Source organism: Hyperoodon ampullatus, assembly GCF_949752795.1.
Source record: "Hyperoodon ampullatus genome assembly, chromosome: 8".
NCBI lineage: Eukaryota > Metazoa > Chordata > Mammalia > Artiodactyla > Ziphiidae > Hyperoodon > Hyperoodon ampullatus.
In genome coordinates this window covers 14,592,870-14,616,098 of record NC_136921.1, presented here as the reverse complement: position 1 = coordinate 14,616,098, position 23,229 = coordinate 14,592,870, and the positions used below count along the sequence as shown (strand labels likewise).

The following is a 23,229-nucleotide window of genomic DNA, read 5'->3' as shown; positions in this document are numbered from 1 at the left end:
TCCCACTCTTGCCTCCATCCCTCTCTGTGCTATCAGCACCTCCCATGCGTAACTGCATTGTTGGTAGAGCGGTGGAAAGACCAGCGTCAGCACCACAAAATCCCACTGTAATAGGGAAGAACAAATCTCACTCCATGTTAGATCTGTTTCTTTTACCTTAACCTTTGTATTCTATTGCTTTTGCTACAACTTAATCACTATAAAGGGATATTACCTATAGCTTAAGTATACATAATGGCCCATCTCTGGGAACCCTGTCTCTCATGCCTGAATATTAAACTAAAATAGCTCTGTTCAGTTCACAGGAAACATCCTGAGCAGGCTCACCTATGAATGGCTGCAGGAAGGAAGAAATTAACACCTCCCCTCCCAAGTCTGACCGGAGCCAGGAAATATTTGCAACAACTTATCACCTTTTTTACTTTACCTTCTCACCACACCCTGCTTTGTTCTATAAAAGAAACTAGCATCCAAAACCCCAGCAAGATGGTTCTTTGGGACACCTGTCCACCATCATCTCAGTCTGCTGGCTTTCTGAATAAAGTCGCTATTCTTTGCCCCAACAACTCGTCTCTCAATTTCCTGGCCTTTCATGAAGTGAGCAGTGCAAGCTTGGACTTGGTAACACCATCAGAGCTGAGGGAAGATGGGGTATAGCTGAGGCACCTGTGCCACTTCCCTTTGTAAATCAAGGTGTGTCCCTCTCCTTCCCTCTCAGCCTGCAAATCCCCTGCTCTACTTCCGCTAAGAGACAAACACATTTGCAAATTTCTAAAAGTTACCATTTCTATTAATGCTTAGCAATATCCAAATAATGCTTGCAAAAAATGTGAACTACTATTAAGGTTAAAAATAGCCAAACAACCATAATGCAACTTAGTTTTAATATACCTATAAAAATATTAAATTATCTGATCATCAGGAGTCACTTGTGATACATTTTACATTTCAAAAAATACAGTATAGGGCTTCCCTGGTGGTAGAGTGGTTGAGAATCCACCTGTCAGTGCAGGGGACACGGGTTCAATCCCTGGTCTGGGAAGATCCTGCATGCCACAGAGCGGCTAAGCCCAGGCGCCACAACTACTGAGCCTGTGCTCTAGAGCCCATGAGCCACAACTACTGAAGCCCACATGCCTAGAACCCGTGCTTCACAACAAGAGAAGCCACCACAGTGAGAAGCCCATGAACCACAACAAAGAGTATCCCCCGCTCACTGCAACCAGAGAAATGCCCACACACAGTAATGAAGACCCAATGCAGCCAGAAACAATAAATAAATAAAATAGAATAAATAAATTTTTAAAAATACAGTATAAGTAAAGAGTCTGGATAATTTGATAATTTGGATTAAACTAGTTCATAAGTTTGTCCCTGTTATATATAAAATCTCTTTTGAACTTTAGGATATATTTGATCCTTTCTATCCGTAATTTTCCTCCTAGATGTGTAAACATAAATGACACACATAGTAAAAATCTTAGAGAGTTGGATTCCTTTTTTTTAATTGTAGCGTTGCTTTCACTAAAAGTTGTTCCAAAAAATATCTTTTGTTGTTAAGACATTTTAAAAATGTGGGTCTGAAGGACCATTTGTGATTATAATATCTTACATATTTACAGTGTTTAACAGTATCCAAATGCTTTCATATGCATAATCTTGATTTTCCTAACAACCTTGGTACAGAAGATAAGGCAACAGAAGATCAAAAAGTTTAAGGTCACATATACATAGTAAATTTTAAACTGAGACCAAAATCTGGGCCGCTCTCACATAGCCCACTGGCATTTCCATCCCATCATGCTGTAAATTGGATTCCTATAGTGAGTAGGAGGATACAATAGAGTACATTTTAAGAGTAGAGTCTTATTTTACAAGTCAATTTTGTAAGTTACTCATTCAAATTCCTCAATATTCTTTATGCTTTCCATGTACTTATATTCTTACCTATGTATTATGTTAAAGGAATTAGATAACCTAAAAAAAGTTGGAAAGAAACTTCAAAACTGCCTGCTGTGCTTTTCAAAGCAGCTCAATAGTTCAACTTAAATAAGACTTTCATTTTTTTAAAACTCTTATTATAGAAAAGCATACCAAAAGTAAGTTCTTCATTCCACATTCTAAGATCTAACTTTAAACTGAGGGAAAGAAAGAAAATGGGCATAAGAATATACTGATAGTATAAGGACAAAAATCCATTTAGAAGTCTTGTCTTTGTCCATTTGCAGCTGTCTTCCATTTCTATTCTTTTAGGGGGACAGAGCACACAAACTCAGTCCAGTCTTGCTGCCATGAGATTCATGCTTAAGCCTGAACTCATCCTTCTCTCCAATTAGGTATACTCAGTAGAGGGGTCTCCAAAAGATCGAGCTAAATCAGCACTTATAGTCGCATAACATCTGTTCTGGAAAATGGAGTTCTTGGAGTCAAATAACCTTATAAATTAACTGAAACACACAGACCTCAGATTTTTAAAAAATGTGTGTATAGACCCAACCAAATAATACATCATATGAGCAACTAAGAATTTGTCCATTATTATTATAATTGCAATTCATAATATGTCCAATCTCCATCCACAGCTTGTGAATTCTTACCACAGCCTATGCAGCAAGTGTAATCAGCTATGGAAAAGTTTCCCAGAGAAATAAGTTTGAACTTCTACCTGTTCTTAAGAAATGATAGAATGGATTTGTGATACAGTGAAACCATAAATAAGTTTTGGGTTTGATGGCCACAGAATGTATGTGTACCATATACCAATGTCTTATTCAAAGGTGGGTATTTGTACACTGTGTTGCACGAATGGATGTATAAATGAATGAATAAATGAATGAGTACTGCAAAGAAATTCAGGAATTTGAACATGGCCAAAAAAACCCAAGTCCGGCTCCAGTGACCCAACCAATGCAATCTTCCTGCCACACTCAGTGGAGATCTCGAATCATCCAATCACATTCCACTCCTCTCTGCTTAATTATATGAACCACGGGCCCCACTGGGGTAGTGCGGAAACAAAAAAGAAATGAAGGAGCCGGAAAACCCTAGAGCCTAGCTTTCATTATTGACTAGATTTTTTTGGTTTCCAGGGTTGCTGCTCATTAAACAGGAGAAAAAGAGAAATGTTTGTAATGTTCAAAACACTTTGCATGTTAATTCATTCCAGATGCAAACAACTTTAAAGGCAAAAGTCACTAGAGGTGAATGGTGAACAGGGTCTAGTTACCAAATGAGGTCACATAAAAATTAAAAAACACTAAAGAATAAATAGCCCATGCTGCCCAGCGGGATGAGCAATGCAACGCAAGTAAAAATTAAAACCAAATTACAGACTCTAATCAGCATTGCATAACACATCTGACTTATTTGCATATAATGCAATTATCCTGATAGGTACTGAACTCAACACACCCAGCTGTGTTAGTGTGTCTCCAAGGACGTGAGGCATTGGGCATTTTCCCTGTGCGTTGGCTGTGTTCCCTTATGACCATGACAGCAAACCACTCACCAGCACTACTAGACTTTGAACATTTGAAATAAAAGTGATACAGATCTGTGCATGGCTAGCATTTAGAGCCCCTCTGATGAACAAGAAACAGGCTGATTCTGGGTCAGTGCTCCATTTCTAGAACATTCTATTTGATTTTGTGTTTTAGAAAACCACAGTTGTTTTACGCTATATAAAGAATTCTTCTTCTGCTTCTTTTTCTTCACCCTGGACTGGCAGAGGAAGGGGACATTTTGAGATTATCGTCCTGGAACAAAGGTCCCTTTGGCCAGCAAGTGACAGAGGATGAACGCTTTCCTTAAAGATTCCGTTGTTTTTGGAAGCAGCTGCCCCTAAGGAAGAGGTTAACAAGCAGGATGGTGGCTGGTGGGGCCAAAGATCCCTTGGAAATCTGCTCAGAAAAGATTGCCTGGGTCCAGAGCTGACCACGGTGAATCCTGTGTCAACATTCGTCTCTGCCTCTTGCTTCTCAAAGCTGTTTTCCCATCTGAGGACCTTTATTCTGGCCCCGGGTTCGAGGTGGAGTGAAGGCAGAGGCAGCTGGGAGTCCGTAGCTGGGCTGCTGGGCTGGGCTGAGCGGCCAGGGCTTTTCCACGAAGTGCCACTAGCGCTGTCTGACACTGTCCTCCCACCAGGCTCAGGCCGCTCCACGGACCCCACCTTGAACCTCCTGCCCCGGCTCCTTCGGCTTCTCGGCTCTAGGGTCCTAATCACAGAGAGAGGGGTCAGCCTGGAGCCCTGGGGGAGTGTGTCAGCTCCCGAGGTGTCATTCAGAAAGGCAAGCTCACCATTCCTAACACCAAGTCCTGGATTCAACTGGACCTATGGGACAAGGACAAGAGGAACAGGTGTAACAGATGTTTTCCATTAACTAAGTGTCAAGAACAGACTACGTCCTATTCAGCCTTCTGCCATGCTGTGCCCATAGCAGACTTTCAATAAAGTTGGTTGAATTGAATAAAAGTGACAAGTACAATCCTTCAAAGGGATGAGCTGCCACCTTTGCCTCCTGGAAGGTCATTTGACATTATATTCTACTTTTTTTTTGTTGGTTTTTTTTTTTTTTTGATCCAATGAAGTCTTTTTCTTCTGGAAATGGAAACTGGCATGGCTAGTTCCATATTGAGAAATCGTTCAGGGTTGATATTAGACTATCCAATCTAGAGGAGCCTCCTTGTCATTAATTTTTACTTGAGCTCTGGTAGAATTTTACAAGACTGACCTTTCTCCTTTACATATGAAGACGTCTTCCCCTTAACCTTCTATGTCAACATGTTCTTCTGGATTTTCTCCTTCCTTTCCATTCACCCCTTCTCAGGGTCCACTGAAGGAGCTTCCTCCCCTGTCAATTTGTGACAGGAGGTAGTTCTTCAGTGCTAAGCGGGCCATCTTCTTTTTTCACTTTACACACTCTCCCAGCCAACCTCGTTGAATCCCCTGCCTTCAATTATTGTCTAAATGATGAAGGCTTCTGAAAGTCTAATTATAGTTCAGATCTGTCTCTTAAGCTTCATAACTACCTATCCAACTGTCTTCCAGGCACAAGGTCCTAAAAGTCAACATGTCCCAAATTGAACTCATCCCCCTCCTCACCCTAAATCTGTTCTGCTTACTCTTTTCCCTGTCTTAGAACTTGGCATCGTTTGCCCCACATTCACCAAGCAAGAGCATCATTTTCCCTTCTCTATCCCTCCTGTCACGCATTCCCATGGACTCTTTCTCCCAAAGATCTCTCAGACCTTCCTGTCTCTCCATATCCACTGCCATTAACCCTAGGCAGGTCATCATCTCTAGTCTGAATTACTGCAACAGCCATCCGAAGGGACACCCCATGGATGCCCTTGCCTCCCTCTAATCCATTCTCCACTCCACTACCAGAGGAGCTTTGAAAACAGTTTTGATCCTGTCACCGTCCGACTTCAAGTGGCTTCCTACTCTTCTTAAGAAAAAACCTAAGCCCTTTAGTATGGGCTCCCACACCCTTCACAGTCTGTCCTTTCTTACTCCAACCTAATTCGCCATCTCTTCCACTTGCCAAAATTGAAATTTGTTCAATTCTTTGGACATTATTTGCTCTTTCTTAATGTCAGTGTTTGTGTATATTATTTCCTTTGTCTGGGATATGTCACCTCTGACCCTTCATACCTGTTGTTAACTCCAAGCTTACACATCATTTCCTCTTAGAGGCCTTCTCCATGTCACCAAATCTAAGTTAGGTACCCCTAAATATTGGCTCTGCCACTAATTAGTTGTGAGACTTTAGACAAGTTACCTAATTTTTCTGTGCCTCAGTTTCCTCATCTATAAAAGGAGATCATAACAAGTACCAATGTCAAAGAGTTTTTGAGAAGATTAAATGACAACAGGGCCTGGAAATAGTAGTGCTAAACGTAAGTTGGCTGTTATCATCATCACAAATATTATTACTAGCTGTCCTGGCAGCCTGTACTTTCCATATCATAGTAGTTGCCACACTAGTTTGCACCTGTCTGCTCACTTCTCTATATCTTCTTCTAGACTTCTCCAGCTGGAAGTGCCGGGATTGTATACACCTTCTTCATCATTGTATCTCCAGTACCTAGTACAATGCCTAACACGTGGTAAGTAATCACTAGATGTCTGTTGGATAAATAAATAAAGCTTAATGCCTAACAAACTATACATTATTTGCATATAGAAATGTATGGCCCCTAATTATTAGCCATTAGGTAGATACAAAATCTTACTAAGAAACTGCCAAAGGACATTCATCCTGTGGATGGCCATTTCTGCAGTCTTTTTTAAGAGAGAGAATATCAACTTTTCCTTTTTTAAGAGAAATCCTTAGACGATATGGCAGAAGAAAACACAAGATTATTAATGTAGAAATGCAGGTGTGTGCAGTTGGAGTGAAGAATTTCCAGGAGAAACATAATGCCAAGTGGTTGAGATAAATCTCTTGAGAGAGAATAAAGCTCCTCTTGCCAAAAAAGCAATTGAAATGCATTTGTAGGAATTCTGATCATTTAGAGCCCATCTTTCTAAGAAATATTTGTAAAATGTTACAAATTGAGAGGTAGGTGTTTTCGAGTTTCAGGGAACATTAGTAATTATCTTGATGAACAGGCAGATCATTTGTCATTCATTTGGCTCTAAACACTTGAGAAATAAGAGAATATACATCACTGAAACATGATTAAGCTGTTAAGGGGCAGACTGACATCATGAAGGGAAAATAATATTGTCTTTTGCTAAAAGTGATTCCAAGAGATAGCAAAAGAGGATTTCTCCTACATTGAAAGAAAAAAGATTGCATGGGAACAAATTATATAGATAATAAGAAACCCCAAAACAATGCCAAACTTGCTTACTTAAGAGTTGAGTCTAGTCTCTCCCAATTAACTGATCTTTTGAAAGGTGCTTATTTTAATTTATTAACCAAAACCAATGATGTTAACCCACCATCCTATAGCAGCAGCAACCTTCTGAGCCATGCTTACAAGGATTCCTTCAGGGCAGCATAAAGCAAAGTATTGAGTGAGAGCAGGCATGTAGGGTTGGAAGTGTGTGTGTGTGTGTGTGTTTGTGTGTGTGTGTGTCTGTGTGGAGTATGAAGAATGAGGAGGAAATGAGGAGAGGAACAAAGCGGGAGGAATAGAGTCTGAATGAGTGCCTCTGACAGACTCAGAAATGAGAAAGGAACCCAGAAATGCTACAGAAGAAGCAAATGAATTACTCACTTCACGAGAGACTATCTTCTTTTATTTTAAATGGCTAATAAAGAATATCAAGATGATCTTAGCTAAAGGTCTGTTGATAAAATGAAGAGAAATATATGTTTGCTTCTGCCAAACTAGCTTCTGGAATATTTACTTTTCTGAAGAGAAACTTATTTCCTGACAACAGGCAGTTAATCAATCAACAAATGGTTCAGAAGCAGCTGTCTGTCTGGTACTCTACCAGACATAAACATTTACAATAAAATACTGAAAAGAGATGGCGAGTCATAAGGTCCCAAATTATATGGTACAAGAATGAGGAAATCTATACACAGTTGTGTGTTACAAAGTTTCGGTGTAAAATGTTCTAGTTAAGAATGCGCTTATAGCAGATTTCACAGAGGAGGTGGTGCTTGCACAGGGTCTTAAAGGATAGACAAGTGAAGAGGAAGAGAAAGACATCTCTGGACAAGGAACAGCTCAGGCTGTATATAAAGGCAGATATCCATAAAATGAAATATTATTCAGCCCGTGAAAGAAGGAAATTCTAACACATGCTACAACATAGATGAACCTTGAAAATATTTTGCTGAGTGAAGTAAGTCAGACCCAGAAGGACAAACATTGTATGATACCAGTTATATGAGGTCCCTAGAATAGGCAAATTTATAGGGACAGAAATTAGAGGTTACCAGGGACAGGGGTGGGTGGCAGTTGTGGAGTTATTGTTTAATGGGTACAGAGTTTCTGTTTGGGGTGATGAAAATGTTCTGGAAATAGATAGTGGTGATGATGAAGTACAGTGTAAATGTACTATTAAGTACCACTAGGCACTGAATTCTACACTCAAAACGGTTAAAGTGATACATTTTTATGTTACGTATATTTTATGACAAAAAATACATGGGTGCGGGAGTGTGCCTAGAGGTCTGGAAAAAAGGTTGGAAAAAACAGAGAAGGAGGAAGCAAAGGAAGCATTCGGGGGGGCCTGATTATGAAGAGCCTTGAAATTCGGACAAGTGAGTTTTAATTGTATTTAATAATTTTGCTATTGAGCTGACAAGGAACATAAATCCAGCCATCATTTAAAAATGTATTCAACACTCCTGTGCAGGATAAAGCAGGTGCCTGGAGCCAGAGTGAAGAGTTAGAATGTTGTAATAACAATGCACATTGAAGTTAGGTGGGTTTAAGGCAGGAAAGAGAAAAAAAGAAATGGCTCCAAAGGAAAACTTGAACAGTTTGGGGGGGGTGGGTGCTGTCTGAATGTGGGTCTTCCAAAAAGAGAGGCTTTAAAAATGACCTATTTGAAAAACGTGTGCAAATGGGAGGGTGACCAGAGCTGGAGAAATTGGGGGCAGGGTTGCAGAGGACGACTTTGGTTTTGTTTGGACTGAATCTGAGATGAGGAGATGTTATGTTTAAATGATCTTACAGGGAGTTGAAAAAGCCAAAAGCTCAAGAGATAGAGGAGATGAAAATACAGGAGTAAGTTGAACAAAGAGGACAACTAAATGCCCAGGATGGGCTTTATTTCTTAATCTTAGGGAAACCTTAAACTTAGGACAGTGGTTCTCAACTAGGGGAAATTTCACCACCACCACCCCCCCCCCAGCGGGCATTTGATAATGTCTGGAGACATTTCCTGTTGTCACAACTGCAGGGAAGCGGAGTCGGTGCTGGCATCTCACGGTAGCACTGAGGATGCACTAGATATCCTCTAATGCGTAAGACATCTCCCCCACCGCAAAGAATTATCTAGTCCAAAATGTCAATAGTTCCGAGGTTGCAGAAACCTGATTTAGGGGCAAAAAGAGCTGAAACTTTGAAAAAAATGTCCAAGTGATAGAGAGATAGGATAAATCCTTTAATTAGGAGATCCAAGTTATGGAAGCTCACAGAGGAGAAACTTTCAAGCAAGGGGTGGTCAGCATTTGCCAATACTGCTGACCCTGAGCTCAGGCACTGGTGGCCTTAGAGAGAGCAACAACTCTTCTAGCATCTGTATGAGAGGTGAGGACACAGGGCAAACAGCAGTCCCCAAGACTGGAGAGACATACGAATGAATACGGGGAGTCATGGCTTCCCGGAAAAGAGGATCAGAAGTGGAAACCACTGCAGGAACAAGGACGGGGCGAGGAAAACCTGAACTGTAATTGGCAGATAGCTGGAGGCTTAGTGTGGACAACTCTGAGAGTTAAAAACTCCAGAGGACCCAGTCCCAGGGGAGCCCCCCCAATTTTGTGAGATTTACCTCCAGGAGCGTGACTAGACTCTCACAATAAATATCAGAGAAAAATCCCCTTGTGCTTCCGGAAAGAGAAGGAGAAAAGGAACCTTTTTTTTTTAATTGAAGTATAGTTGACTTACAATGTTGTGTTAGTTTCTGGTGTACAGCAAAGTGATTCAGGTCTTTTTCAGATTCTTTTCCATTATAGATTATTATAAGATGTTGAATATAGTTCCCTGTGCTATACAATACGTCCTTGTTGTTTATCTATTTTATATATAGTAGTTTGTATCTGCTAATCCTAAACCCCTAATTTATCCCTCTCCCCTCCTTTTCCCCTCTGGTAACCATAAATTCTTCTGTGTCTGTGAGTCTGTTTCTGTTTTGTAAGTAAGTTCATATGTATCATTTTTTTAGATTCCACATATAAAGTGATGGCATATGATATTTGTCTTTTTCTGACTTACTTCACTTAGTATGATAATCTCTAGGTGAAAAGGGACCATTTTTAAATACTCCAGAGCACTCTGTTCTTAAAAGGCCTTCTCTCAGGGGAAACTAGTTAACCAGAGCCTAACATGCTGACATATTATCAGAGCCTAACTGACCTGGGTGAAGAGAAATACCCAACTCCAGCTTTCTCTAACCTTCCATGTGAGAGAAGGGAAGTACTCAACTCCAGCCCACTCTAGCCATTCTCACCCACCTAAGCAAGGAGGAAAAAAAAAAGATTAAACACTTGCGAAATTCACAGTTCAAGGCATAGACTCACTAAGACGGAGGGGACCTAATTATAGAATGCTTCCCTTCCCCCAACTCCTTACTACCACATTAATAAAGGCTTATTTGCAGCAGCTCCTATACCTGCTACATCATGCCTGGCTATCAAGAAAAAATTACAAGGCATTACAAAAGGTAAAAAGCACCATTTGAAGAGACAGAGCAAGTATCAGAAGCAGACATGGCAGGGATGTTGGAATTATCAGACCTGTGATTTAAAACAACTCTGATTAATATGCTAAGGACGCTAATGGATAAAGTAAACGGCATGCAAGAACAGATGACAATGTGAAAAGAGAGATGGAAATCCTAAAAGAAGAACCAAAAAGATAAAACAACAACAACACTGCAACAGAAATAAAGAATGCCTTTGATGGGCTCATTTGCAGACTAAACACAGCTGAGGAAAGAATCTCTGAGCTAGAGGACATATCAATAGAATCCTTGAAAGAGAAAAGCAGAGAGAAAAAAAAAGCCTGAAAAAAAAAAAAAAAAAAACCCAGAACAGACTATCTAAAGACTATGGGACAACTGAAAAAGGAGTGGTAGACAAATAATGGGAGTACCAGAAGAAGAGAAAGAGAATGGAATAGAAGAAATGTTTGAAATAATAATGACTGAGAATTTCCCCAAATTTATGTCAGGTACCAAACCGCAGATGCATCCACTAAGGACTGAGACAGCAGAATGAAAACTGCCAAGTGGAGAATAGGGTAGCCCAAGGTATGCATTTATTTTATTTTTTATTTATTTATTTTTTTTTTTTGCGGTACGCGGGCCTCTCACTGTTGTGGCCTCTCCCGTTGCAGAGCACAGGCTCTGGATGCACAGGCTCAGCGGTCATGGCTCACGGGCCCAGCGGCTCCACGGCATGTGGGATCTTCCCGGACCGGGGCATGAACCCGCGTCCCCTGCATCGGCAGGCGGACTCTCAACCACTGTGCCACCAGGGAAGCCCCCAAGGTATGCATTTAATAAACACTTGGTGGATGAATAAACATTTGACATACCTGCTTATGTATTCAGACATTCATTCATTTACTGAGCATCTACTAGGTACCCTAATATCAATCTCATCAAAAATACACATCCTAGGCTCTAAGAAGCATCAGACAGTGTGTGCTGACAGGAGGTTATGTGGGAAAAGACATGGAGAGACAGCTAGCAGCCTTCTTACACAGACAATAATTGCACTACAGTTTCTACTTTACAAAGCACCTCCATGTATACTCTCCTTTTTGATCCTCATAATGCGAATTGTACATGTCAGTACCATTCAGTGGCTCTGTCAGTGACTGCTGATTACAGTCAGAATAAGATAGAAGCTACTTGGCAAAGCTTTTGCTCATTCACACAAGAATGGATTTGCCTACCATGTGCCAGATGCTGTTCTAGGTACTGGGAGTATAAGAGTGGACTGAATATATAAACAGCTCATGCAGCTCAATATTAAAGAAACAACACCTCAATCCAAAAATGGGCAGAAGACCTAAATAGACATTTCCCCAAAGAAGACATACAGATGGCCAAGAAGCACATGAAAAGCTGCTCAACATCACTAATTATTAGAGAAATGCAAATCAAAACTACAATGAGGTATCACCTCACACCGATTAGAATGGGCATCATCAGAAAATCCACAAACAACAAATGCTGGAGAGGGTGCGGAGAAAAGGGAACCCTCTTGCACTGTTGGTAGGAATGTAAATTGATACAGCCACTATGGAGAACAATATGGAGGTTCCTTAAAAAACTAAAAATAGAATTACCATATGACCCAGCAATCCCACTACTAGGCATATACCCAGAGAAAACCATAATTCAAAAAGACACATGCACCCCAATGTTCATTGCAGCACTATTTACAATAGCCACGTCATGGAAGCAACCTAAATGCCCATTGACAGACGAATGGATAAAGAAGATGTGGTACATATATACAATGGAATATTACTCAGCCATAAAAAGGAACGAAATTGGGTCATTTGTTGAGACGTGGATGGATCTAGAGACTGTCATACAGAGTGAAGTAAGTCAGAAAGAGGAAAACAAGTATATTAACGCATGTATGTGGAACCTAGAAAAATGGTACAGATGAACTGGTTTGCAGGGCAGAAGTTGAGACACAGATGTAGAGAACAAACATATGGACACCAAGGGGGGAAAGCCACAGGGGGGTGGGGGTGGGGGTGTGATGAGTCAGGAGATTAGGATTGACATGTATACACTGGTGTGTATAAAACTGATGACTAATAAGAACCTACTGTATAAAAAGTAAATAAAATAAAATTCAAAAATTAAAAAAAAAAGAGTGGACCGAAAAAGGTCCCTGTCCTCGTGGTGCTTACCTCCAGTGGCTGACCACGTGCCTGATGATGTGACCTCTACCCACCTGCCCATCCTCCTCCCCCCGACCCCCTCCCTTCTCTCCAGGCACATGGAATGACAGGCGCTTTTCTGAACATGCCTGCTAAGGAAATGCTATTCCACACATTGTCACCCACCATCTCCTCTGTTTGGAACACTTACCTCCCTTCCCCATCTAGCTACTTCCTTCTGGGCCATCCAGCTCAGCCAGGCCCAGGCATCACCTCTCAGGGAAGCTTTGCCCATCACCCTCATTGGGTCTAGCATCTCTCCCTTTTCCCCCCACCTCACACACATGTCCATCCTGGAGGGGTTACACATGGGGAAGTTAACTTGTGATTAAAGCTCTCCCTTAAATAGATATTAGTTTCTTTCACTGGTGGACATTAGTCATTTTTACCACCCAGCATTTGTCCCCTCATTGATCTTCCTTGGGGACCCTTGTCCCCCGCCTCCATGAGTGCCAAGAGAGTCTGAGTCCACAAAAAATCTCGGGATTCATGGTAGTAGAGCCTTTGCCTCAGAACTAAACTAATCCACCTAATCCCATTTCCCTGAATGCAATGATTGATTTAGAGAAGAGAATCAGATCCAAGTTGGTCCGATTGACATGAAGTCCAGAAGTTTTGTTGGACCATTGTAGGGTGAGGAACTCAAAAGGATAGTCCTTAGAGCTGCTGGCAGCCAGCTGGTGACCACAAGGGCCTGTCTGAGGAACTGGCAGAGCTGGGAGTCAGCTCCTAAGCCTCAAGACTCAGGCTACTTACTTACAAAACCCAGTTCATTTGCCCCCCCATCCTCTCTGCCCCCAAGGAAGTTTGGGCTGGGCTTTCTATCCGGAAAAATTCACCCCATTATAGGAGTGAAGTAGCTACAAGGTATTATCTTTTATAGTGTATTATAGCCAAGCCTTTGTATATGCTTTCTTCAGGGACTTTTATATGACACCAGAAACAGAAGTTTCCAGAAGATAATTGCCCGTTTTGTTGGCAAAAGCCTAAACTCATTGACTTCTTTATCCAAAAAACTATTCTTCACTCCCCAAATTTCATTTAACTTTCCAAAGGAACTAAGTTGTATAAGCCGTGGTTCAGAAGTTAAAATGTCAGTTAGCCTTTGAAACAGAAACATGCCCCCTGCTGCACACACATATTAAATTTTTGCTTGACAGTGAGGTTTAGATTCTGGAGATTAACTAAGGCTGAAGGGAAAACTTTAGATGCCTTGGAAATTAGTGAGTTATGTAACAGGCAGCTAACAGAAACAGTGCCTGCCCACCTTATGTGAATGAGAAGGTAAATAATTTAGAGATCATTACATATACTATCAATATGACTTATATTTTATTAATAACTCAAAGCTGATGACAACAAAATTAATCAAAAGGAAAGATAATTCGTCTTCTAGCCTATTTTTACTTTATCCAATAGGCCGTAAAAGGGTTTCTGACCATTTCTCAAGGACAGAAATTTTGCTGTGAACATCACGTACACCTCCCTGCCTGCACACACTTCACACACACACATGCACACAGCACTGGACTGCAGTGGTTAGCTGCCTGGCTTTGGAGCCAGGTAAACACCTCCTCTTGTGTCTTGGGCAAGTAACTATTCCCTCTACCCCTCAATTTTCCCTTCTGCAAAACTTCCTATGTTGTAAGAAGGACTAAATAAAACAATCAATGTGAAATACATACTCTAGGGCATAATATGAACAATAACAGCTAAAATTGCATTCTAGGCACTATCTTAAGCACTTTATAAATGTCAGGTCATTTCGCATAGATAACAACCTGTACTCTAGGAAGTTGCTAATATTACCCTCATTGTGCTAATGAAGAACCCAAGACTCAAAAATCACACAGCTAGGGGCTTCCCTGGTGGCGCAGTGGTTGAGAGTCCGCCTGCCGATGCAGGGGACACGGGTTCGTGCCCCGGTCCGGGAAGATCCCACATGCTGCGGAGCGGCTGGGCCCGTGAGCCATGGCCGCTGAGCCTGCGCGTCCGGAGCCTGTGCTCCACAACGGGAGAGCCCACAACAGTGAGAGGCCCGCGTACCGCAAAAAAAAAAAAAAAAAGATCACACAGCTACTAAACAGCAAGGTTCAACTGCCACATAATCCTTCATAAGAAATGACACATGGTAGCTATCACGATTGTGTTTGCTTTCAATAGGATGCCTACAGAAGAAGGCTTTAATTTTAAGATTTTATTTTGAAGGGTTCTAACTATATAACTTTATTTGGGGTAAAATTTGACAGTGATGCAAGATGCTTAAAAATTAAGTCAATAGGATGGCATACTTAACATCCCCAACCATAATTACAGCTTCAGCTTCCTTAGGTCCAGATGGAAAGAACTAATGATATTTCTGGACCCAAAGAGCAGGCAAAGTATTTGTGTATAGTTGAGGAGCATGATTAAAGGAAAATCTGAGACGTAGGGTGTTGCCTGATTCTACTGCAAACTACTTGTGCAAGTTACCAGCTCACAGAATCTGGACTTCCTTATCTGTCAGATGAAGGGATTTTATTAAATCAGTGCCTCTCAACCACGTTACAAGCTACATATTAGAATCATCCAAGGAGCTTTTCAAAAATTTACCCAAGCCAGTGTGCCCCCAAAGATTCTAATCGAACTGACCTGGGGTGCAGCCATGGCATGGGAATGTTTGAAAACTCCCCAGAGATTTTGGTGTGCAACCAAGGTTGAGAACCACAACATTAAATCATCTCTTGGATGTCACATCACACAGTTCCATGTGCATCTAAAGATCATAGAGACCAAACAGAAATACCTGAAGCAGAATCTTGTTGCCATCGTAGTCCTGTGTTTGCCACCGGGTATGGCTGATGGGGACACATGGATGGGGTAGAAGAGGCACTAACTGGCCAATCTCTTGAACCTTGAACTGCAACACTGAAGCCTCTTTGGGGTCCACCGACACTCCAGGGGGCAGCTGCTTCAGGGAAAGCTGCAGGGCAAAGCTCTCAGTGTAGTAGAGCGTGAAGAAACAGAAGCTGCTCTTCTGCAAGGTGGCTTCCCTCTGCAGGATCATCTCATAGAGCCTGATGGCATCCTCGTAGTTATCAAAACTGCAGTAGAGCGTCACTCTCAGGATCTCGGTGCCACAGTGCACCTGCCTCACACCCCAGACGGGCATCTGGTTGTCCAGACTATAGAATTCCTGATTGGCAAGAATATAGGGGCACGGTCTTCCCTGCGCATTCTGGGTGGGGTAGCACTGCCACGGCCAATGCTGTAGGGAGTCAAGGACGCGGAACAGCCGCTCCTCTCCGAGGCTTTCATGCAGGAAGAGCAGAACAGACATCCCCGGGAAGCGGGACCGCTTGGAATGGCATTTGTCATAGTATTTCACAGGACTGACCCTCTCAGACACCAGAAAGACACGGACCTCTGGGCAAATGCAGTTCAGGAGCTGGTCCAGGGTTTGCTGCAGAAGCGAGCCGTGCCCGGAGTTGGCCAGGAGGTGGACAGTCATGGCCAGAGGCTCCTGTGTCTCGTCCATCATGGATCCCAAGGATGACAAAGGATGTAAGCGAGCAGGGCCCACTGGTCCAGCTTCTGAAATGAATGGAGGGGTTCCCACGTGCAGCCTTCAGCCCAAGGGGAAGCCTTCAGGACTTCAGAGCCAAGCTCTTACCCCGTGCTGCTGGTCGCCGCTGGCCACACTGTGAGAGAATCCCTGCAAATCAGGCACAACAGCTTCCAGGACACACCACAGTGGCAGGGTCGATGTCACCCAGCCGGTGCATAATGTAACCGCGTGTGTGGGGCTGCGTTGGGCGCTCCCAGGGTTTCTGTTTGACCTAAAAAACCTATAATCCTGAGAAACACCCGAGTGGGTGGTTCTTACAGACACTCAGTAAAGGAAATGACCAGGCAAAAAGGAACATGAGTCCGCTCTGTGAGGCTGATAACAATCTGTTTAGTTGAAAAGACATCCATTTCATGGACCCACAATGGGCTCTGATTTCCTCCTTACCCCCTTCCCTGTTTATAGTAAGCCACCTGAACACAATGACTGCTTTAAAACAATTCTCAAAACTTGTCTCTTTGCCAGGAATTTTTCCCCTTTGTCTTTTCATTTTATTTTTGAACAACTGATGCCAGGGCATTGAAGAGAGGTTACTTTATCTAAATAATTTTGACCGTTCACTGAAAATGATTCGCTCTGCTGCAAAGTCTGAGTGTACTCAAAAGACATTGATTCATGCCAATTCTTTAGAAAGAGTGAGAGCTTTCCAACGTCAATAATTATCATTGTTCATGTCTATTGAAGATTTACTACGTGCCCATCATAAACTGTTCCAGAGCTTTACATAACTGGCTTAATCCTCTGGCAAATCTATGAAGAGACTATTATCCCCAGATGACTGAGGAAGAAACTGAGGCACAGAAAAGTTAAGTAATTTGCCCACGATCTCGCAGTGAAAAAGTGACCGAGGGAAGATTTGAACCCAGGAACTGAGTGGTCTCCCTGTGAACCACAAAGGAGGTGCCTCTCTGGGACCTGGACATCCCAGACCGGATTTTTCTTCCTAAGTATAAGGAAAGGATGCCCAAGCAGGTTCTTGTTGAGGACACACATTTCCCAGAGATTGTGTGTGCTGTTGGATCTTAAACTGAGTAATCTTCAGTAAGAATATCCAAGCTCTAAACATAACACTCACCCTAATGTGTTCTAAATATCCATTTAAAAATCATCTGCTACTCTGATAGCTGTGGTTCTAAAAATGTGGACAAGCACATTTTTCTAAACATAATTCATAACATAAGCAATTTATTAATGCTTGTAGTGGAACATGGTGTGACTTGATGTTTTACAAATTAAAAGGCACTTTTGTGATGAAAAATATAGTTTACTCTAACTATATTTTATATATATTGATTGCTTGAGTAGTAAAAGAACCAAATTTAACATCAAATATTGTTATCCGTGGAAGGGAATCATTTCTATCCAGATTTCCTTTCTAAATCTAACCTACACTTCTAATCATTTGCATTTTATAAGTCCTATACTTTTGCATTGGAAAAATCTATAAATATAGTTTATTACAGATAAGTTGTTTTTTAATTACCACCAGTGATTCAGTAATTAAATTCATTTTGCTTCAACTTTCCCAGCATCATTCAAGTTTTTTTTTTAAGGCATTATAGTTCTGAAACTTTTTAAAAATTTTGACTTAGGTTACACACTGGCGTTTGCAAGGCAATAACTTTCTCATCCCCCAGTATGACTCCCCTCACCTCTCCCCTGTCCATCCACACATGGAGCTGACTCGGGCATTTGAGACTTCAGACACAGTTTTTGAAAACAGTCTTTGCAATTCTGGAAATAGCTCTAAAGATTCGAGGAGAAAAATTATACCCCTGAGACAAAGATATTAACCCGCAACATTGTGTAGAAGGCAAGTGTTTATGCTCTTATATAGAAAAGGTTTTGCTCCTTTTGATGTTGTTGTAAATCTTCCATCCAGTGTGAAAGCATTCTTTTTCCTTGTGAGGTTGTCAATTCTGTGAGGACTGAAAAGATTTCGTTAATCTGATGGCTGCCTAAGTGCCAAGAAACCGGGGCATGGGACAGGGGGGCACCACCGCACCCCTTTCTGACTGACTGCCTCTGCAGTTATTTCTCTAAGAACCTGAAACATTGACCTCCCAACCTCACCTCCAGTGACAGCCTCCGTTCCTCACAGACCCCTCCACCCACGGCAACGGCCAGATCCTCAACTGGGCTCCACGGCGCTCTTCATTTTTGCACACTGCCTCTGTTGAAAGCACAGATGAATATATTAGGGGATGTCATCAGCTTTGCCGCCCAGTACCTGGACAGCTGACACTCTATTCTCTACCTTTTTTTCCCCTGAAACTTTGCAAAAGATGCCCAGGTATCTGTCAGTCACCAGCTCCTGGACAGACCCCAACTGGTCAACTCCTCACAGCAAAGTGGAGAAGCTGGTGACAGGAAGCACCGGGAAATCTAAGAAATCGGCTAGTTAGGAGGATTTGTTGGAACCTGTGGACATCCTTCAGGATTTTTCCCTGCGGCAAATCTCAGAAATGTATGGGGATACATTCAAACCCTGAGATCCTACCCACACCCCAAGAAAACTTTGAGAAAGAGTTTCTTTCCCTCTTTATAAAATGTGTTTATTTATCCCACAGGCTGAGAGCCAGCCACTGTGCCCGGAGGAGAGGAGAGATAATCACCAAGTCTCGCTTTGGAAGAGCACCTTCAATTATGTCATCAGGGATCATGGTCACTGCAGGATGCCATGGAAACCCCTAGGAGGAGCCACCAACCTAGATGAGAGGGCCAAGGAAGCCCAAGGAAAGGAGATGCTATTTGAAATTCTGGAAGGTAAGGAGAAAGGAGTCAGGCAGGTAAGGAGACTGGATGTGAGGAAGAGGGAGGGATTCCAGGGACAGGAAGCTGATGGGGACAAAGTACTCCCCTTGTCCCCATCAGGACAAGAGTGAGGGCCCTGTGACCCACAGGCTGAACTCAAGGTGGCTGCCGGGTGGGAACAAAGAAGGGGTAAAAAGCTGGAAAGGCAGCCAGGCTTCTCAGGTCACCGTAAAGGCTTTGGATTTTCTTCTACCAGGAACAGAGCCACAAAAGAGTTGGCTTGAAAAAGGACCCAGTGATGGGTCCAAGGAGCCTCCCAGCATGGTGCTTACAGGTGAGGCTGTCAGCCATCAAATAGGAAATGCTGGAGAAAGGAAGCAGCTGGGAGTGAGGTTGAGGGGTGCAGTTTGGACACGATGGGTGTCAACGCCTGCAGGTCATCCAAGTCGAGATGGCAGGTAGCCATTTAAAATGGAACTTAGAGGAGAGCCACAGACCAGAGAATATGGGCGGGGAACCATTGGTCTTTGGGTAACCGTGGGAATTCACATGATGATCCAGCTGGAGAATACACACGAGGATAGGAAAGGCGAGAAGAGGATGGGACTCCGGAGTACCCAGATTAAGAGACATGCGGCACGTAAGTGGCATCCAGAGAGAATTGAAGAGTGGGCGTGTCATCCAAACCCAGTGTGGGTGTTTGTATCTTGGGTTACAAGGATTTCAGGAGGTGGCCTTGGCTGGGCAGACCATGATACTCAGTGTCAAAGAATAGCATTTGTGACTCACTCAACCTCAATGGAGGAAACTCAAAAGAAGCACCAAGCAGACCTCAGAGCCATTCAATCCTGTTCTCCTCATTCACAGACAACCTTAATTCTGATTCTTTGTCTGATACTCGGTTGCTAACCAGGAGCTAGACATTCAGAACTTGGGCAAGAGCTGGAGAAAAGGTGCTGGGAAGGGATCATGTCTTGCTTACTTTTAAACCCCTGATAGCAGCCTACAACCCCAGACCTGCAGAGTAGGCACAAGATGGATCTGCAGTGAAGAAGGAATCTTGGCATTTCCTAAAGAATAAGCATTGCCGGGAAGCAAAGGGACTTTCCCTGCATCACATAGCTGGTTCGTGGCAGAGCCTGGGTTTCTGGTTTTTAAACCATGCTTCCCCACCACTCCTAAGAGAAGCTGTGTACAGCAGCTGCATCTATTCAGGTCAGAGCCATTCAAGTTCAGGACATGTGCCAGCATATAAAAAGGAAAAAGGGAGAAATGAGGGGTGGGCACTATACACATTGTTTGTGTCCCGTGCCCTAGGTACATCTGGTTAACGTGTTTCCCCATCCTCAGCATTCCCGCTCTGATGCCATTTATATACTCAGCTTTCACCATCTGGCCAGCCCTTCTTCCAACACACACACACACACACACACACACACACGTTTCTACCCTGGGGTCATAACTTCTGGCTTCTCAAGGGAGTTCTGTCAGAAACAGCAGCAGGCAGACCATGGAGACCTATGACCCCTGCCCCCTCGGGCTCATCCTAGGGCAGAGGTGGCAGGAAGTGGCCACAGAAGTTCCTTCTCCAGGCTTCTGTGGCTCTTAGCTGAAAGCTTCTCTCCTAGCTCCCCAGAGAAGAGCCCCTGTCCAACCCCAAACAATGCTATCAGCTTCCTATTAAATTGCCATCTGTTTCCCTTTTCCCAGGACAATGCAGCCCAGCAGCACAGCCTGTGAGCTGATACTCTGCAGTTTTCACAAGTGCAACAAAGAAGGCGTGTTTCCTCCTCCATCTTTATGGTGGTCTTCCTTTCTGACATTGTTTGCAATGCTCTGACCAGTTATAGTTCTCAGCTGAACCACTCACTTAGCTGTTGTCGACTGAACTAAAATCGCATAATGTACAAGTTGTGAGGAAAGTTTTATTTGGGACCTTACTGAGGACTATTGCCCAGGAGACAGACTCTCAGGTAGCTTTGAGGAACTACACTGAAGAGGCAAGGCAGGAGCCAGGATGTAGATGAACCTTTTTGCTGGGAAAAACATGTAGTCAAGCATAAAATGATTACTGCTAGTCACAAAGAACAGGCATCTCCAGTTACTGTTTTTAGTGCTTTTCTATGTATGGGAAGATGCAAGAATCTAGGGTCATTGAAATGTTTCCTTAGATAGGTATCTTAACTATCTAGGGGCCGGTATATCCAAAGCACAGAGTGCATCCTCTTTTTCTCCATCCTGAATTCGCCTCGGGGTGCAATGACTGAAGTGGCTAATGGCTTGATCCTTGTAAAACTGGAATAGTGGGCAACATTTTTTTCTTTGCACTGTGTCAGAAGACAGAGAAGTAGAATGGAACAAGCTGTGAACCAAGGATGTGAGCCACTCCACGTAGCTCTGCTGCCCACCCAGCAAGGACCTGAGATTCCTAATACCTCAGGTTTGGTTTCATCATCCATTGAAGATAAAACATAACAATGGTAATAATTGACCTGACTATCTCCTCGGAGTGCATCAAATGAACTTAAAATACCCCAGAGGGCCTTCCAAGCTCTCAAGTGCTCTGCTAGTAGAATCATCTCAACATGAAATATTTTATATTTAATATTGTTTTAACTCCCCAAATAATATCCAGCAGATGGGTATTATTGGATATTGCAAATGGATGTCTAGCAAAAGGAATGGATAAATAAATTAGTGTATGTTATTTTCATGGAATACTATGCAGCTTTAAAAAATAATGAAAGAACTTGGGAGAAGTAGATTGGCGCCATCTAGTAAGGCTGGAGATCTACATACCCTACACTTCAGCATTTCCCCTCCCAGGTATAACCTGTGGGGAAATTCTCTCACATATGCACAAAAGCAGGCAAATTCAAGAATGTTTTATAGCTGCATTGATTGAAATACTAAAAAAAGTAGTGGGGGAGAGGGAAGCAACTAAATGCACACTAATAGAAGAATAGATAACTATTTATATCACATTCTTGCAGTAGACTATGCTACATCAAGGGAAGTCAATGAACCTGAACTACCCACTTTAGTTTGAATGAATCTCACAAACATAAATTTGAGTGAAAAAAGTAAGTTGTAGAAAACACATATAGAATTATACCATTAATATAAAATTTGGAAATAGGCAAAGACTCTCCAATGGTTATAGATATACACCTAGTTAGGTGAAGAATAAAGGAATGCATGGGAATGAGAAACACCAAATTCAAGATCACGAGGTGGGGATCTGTTCAATGTATTGATAATCTTTATTTATCAAGCTGGGTAGTGGGTACAGGTGTGCTCATTGTATTGTTCTAGACCTTTCTGAAGTATTTCATAATCATTTTAATGAGGGAGCTCTATTATGTACCGACCTAGAAAGATAGCTCCAGTATCATATAAAACAAAACAGAAGCATATGTAGCATAAGATTCTATTTTCCTATAAGAACTATATATATGCATATGTGTATGTGTGTATGATTGGTAAACACAGGAAAAACCGTCTAGAAGGATATAAACCAAGTTTGTATAAGAGCGTCAATAGAGGCCACTTCTGGGAGATGGGATTATAAGGTAAAGGAGCATTTCTTTCCTTACTTCATTTCTTCATGCATTTCTATACCACTCGTATTTATTACAAATACCATGTATTATTTTTGGAATTAAATAATAAATAATACATGAACTACAGCCTTCTAATCCATTCTTTCAACAAATGTTTACCAAGCACCTATCATGTAATTCAGGGCTAGAAGCTGGGGATACAAAAGATTAACAAAAATTAATACCGCCCTGGATCTCATGGAGCTTATATTCTGGTGGAGAGACAGACATTGATCAAATAATCACTCAGTGAGATGTAAAATGGTACCTCAAATAAGTGGTGTAGAATAGTTGGGGAGCTCAAACAGGCCATCTCAGCAGAAGGAAGCTGCGATCTTGAAAAGGAACAGACATTACCTGGGAGAAGTGGGAACGACATTCTAAGACAAGGACCAGCACGTGTAAAGACCCTGTGGTAGGCAGGAGCACGGTGGCATGAAGGACTGGCTTATGTAGCTGGTGGTGCCATGTGCTAAGATACGAAATTCTGCAGGAAGAGCAGGTTTAGCTGGGTGTGGCTGGGAAGTTTTGATTATGAGTTCCAGAAAAATGTCATATGATTCAAAACATTCCTAGCAACCCAGGAAAGAAGAAAGTCCAGGCAATCATTGGACAAATAATAATAACTCTAATACTTATTGAACACTTACTGTGTGCCAGGCACTGTTCTAA

At 42.3% G+C, this 23,229-nt stretch overlaps 1 protein-coding gene across 1 annotated transcript; it reads right to left on the bottom strand.

Annotated features, from left to right (window-relative positions):
- Nucleotides 1–3,676: 3,676 nt before the first annotated feature.
- Nucleotides 3,677–16,114, bottom strand: FAM124B (family with sequence similarity 124 member B; the record flags this gene model as incomplete). The annotated part of the gene is made up of 2 exons (XM_079710280.1): nucleotides 3,677–4,330; nucleotides 15,380–16,114. 2 exons carry the CDS (start codon nucleotides 16,112–16,114, stop codon nucleotides 3,677–3,679), a joined length of 1,389 nt encoding a protein of 462 aa, XP_079566406.1.
- Nucleotides 16,115–23,229: the final 7,115 nt, after the last annotated feature.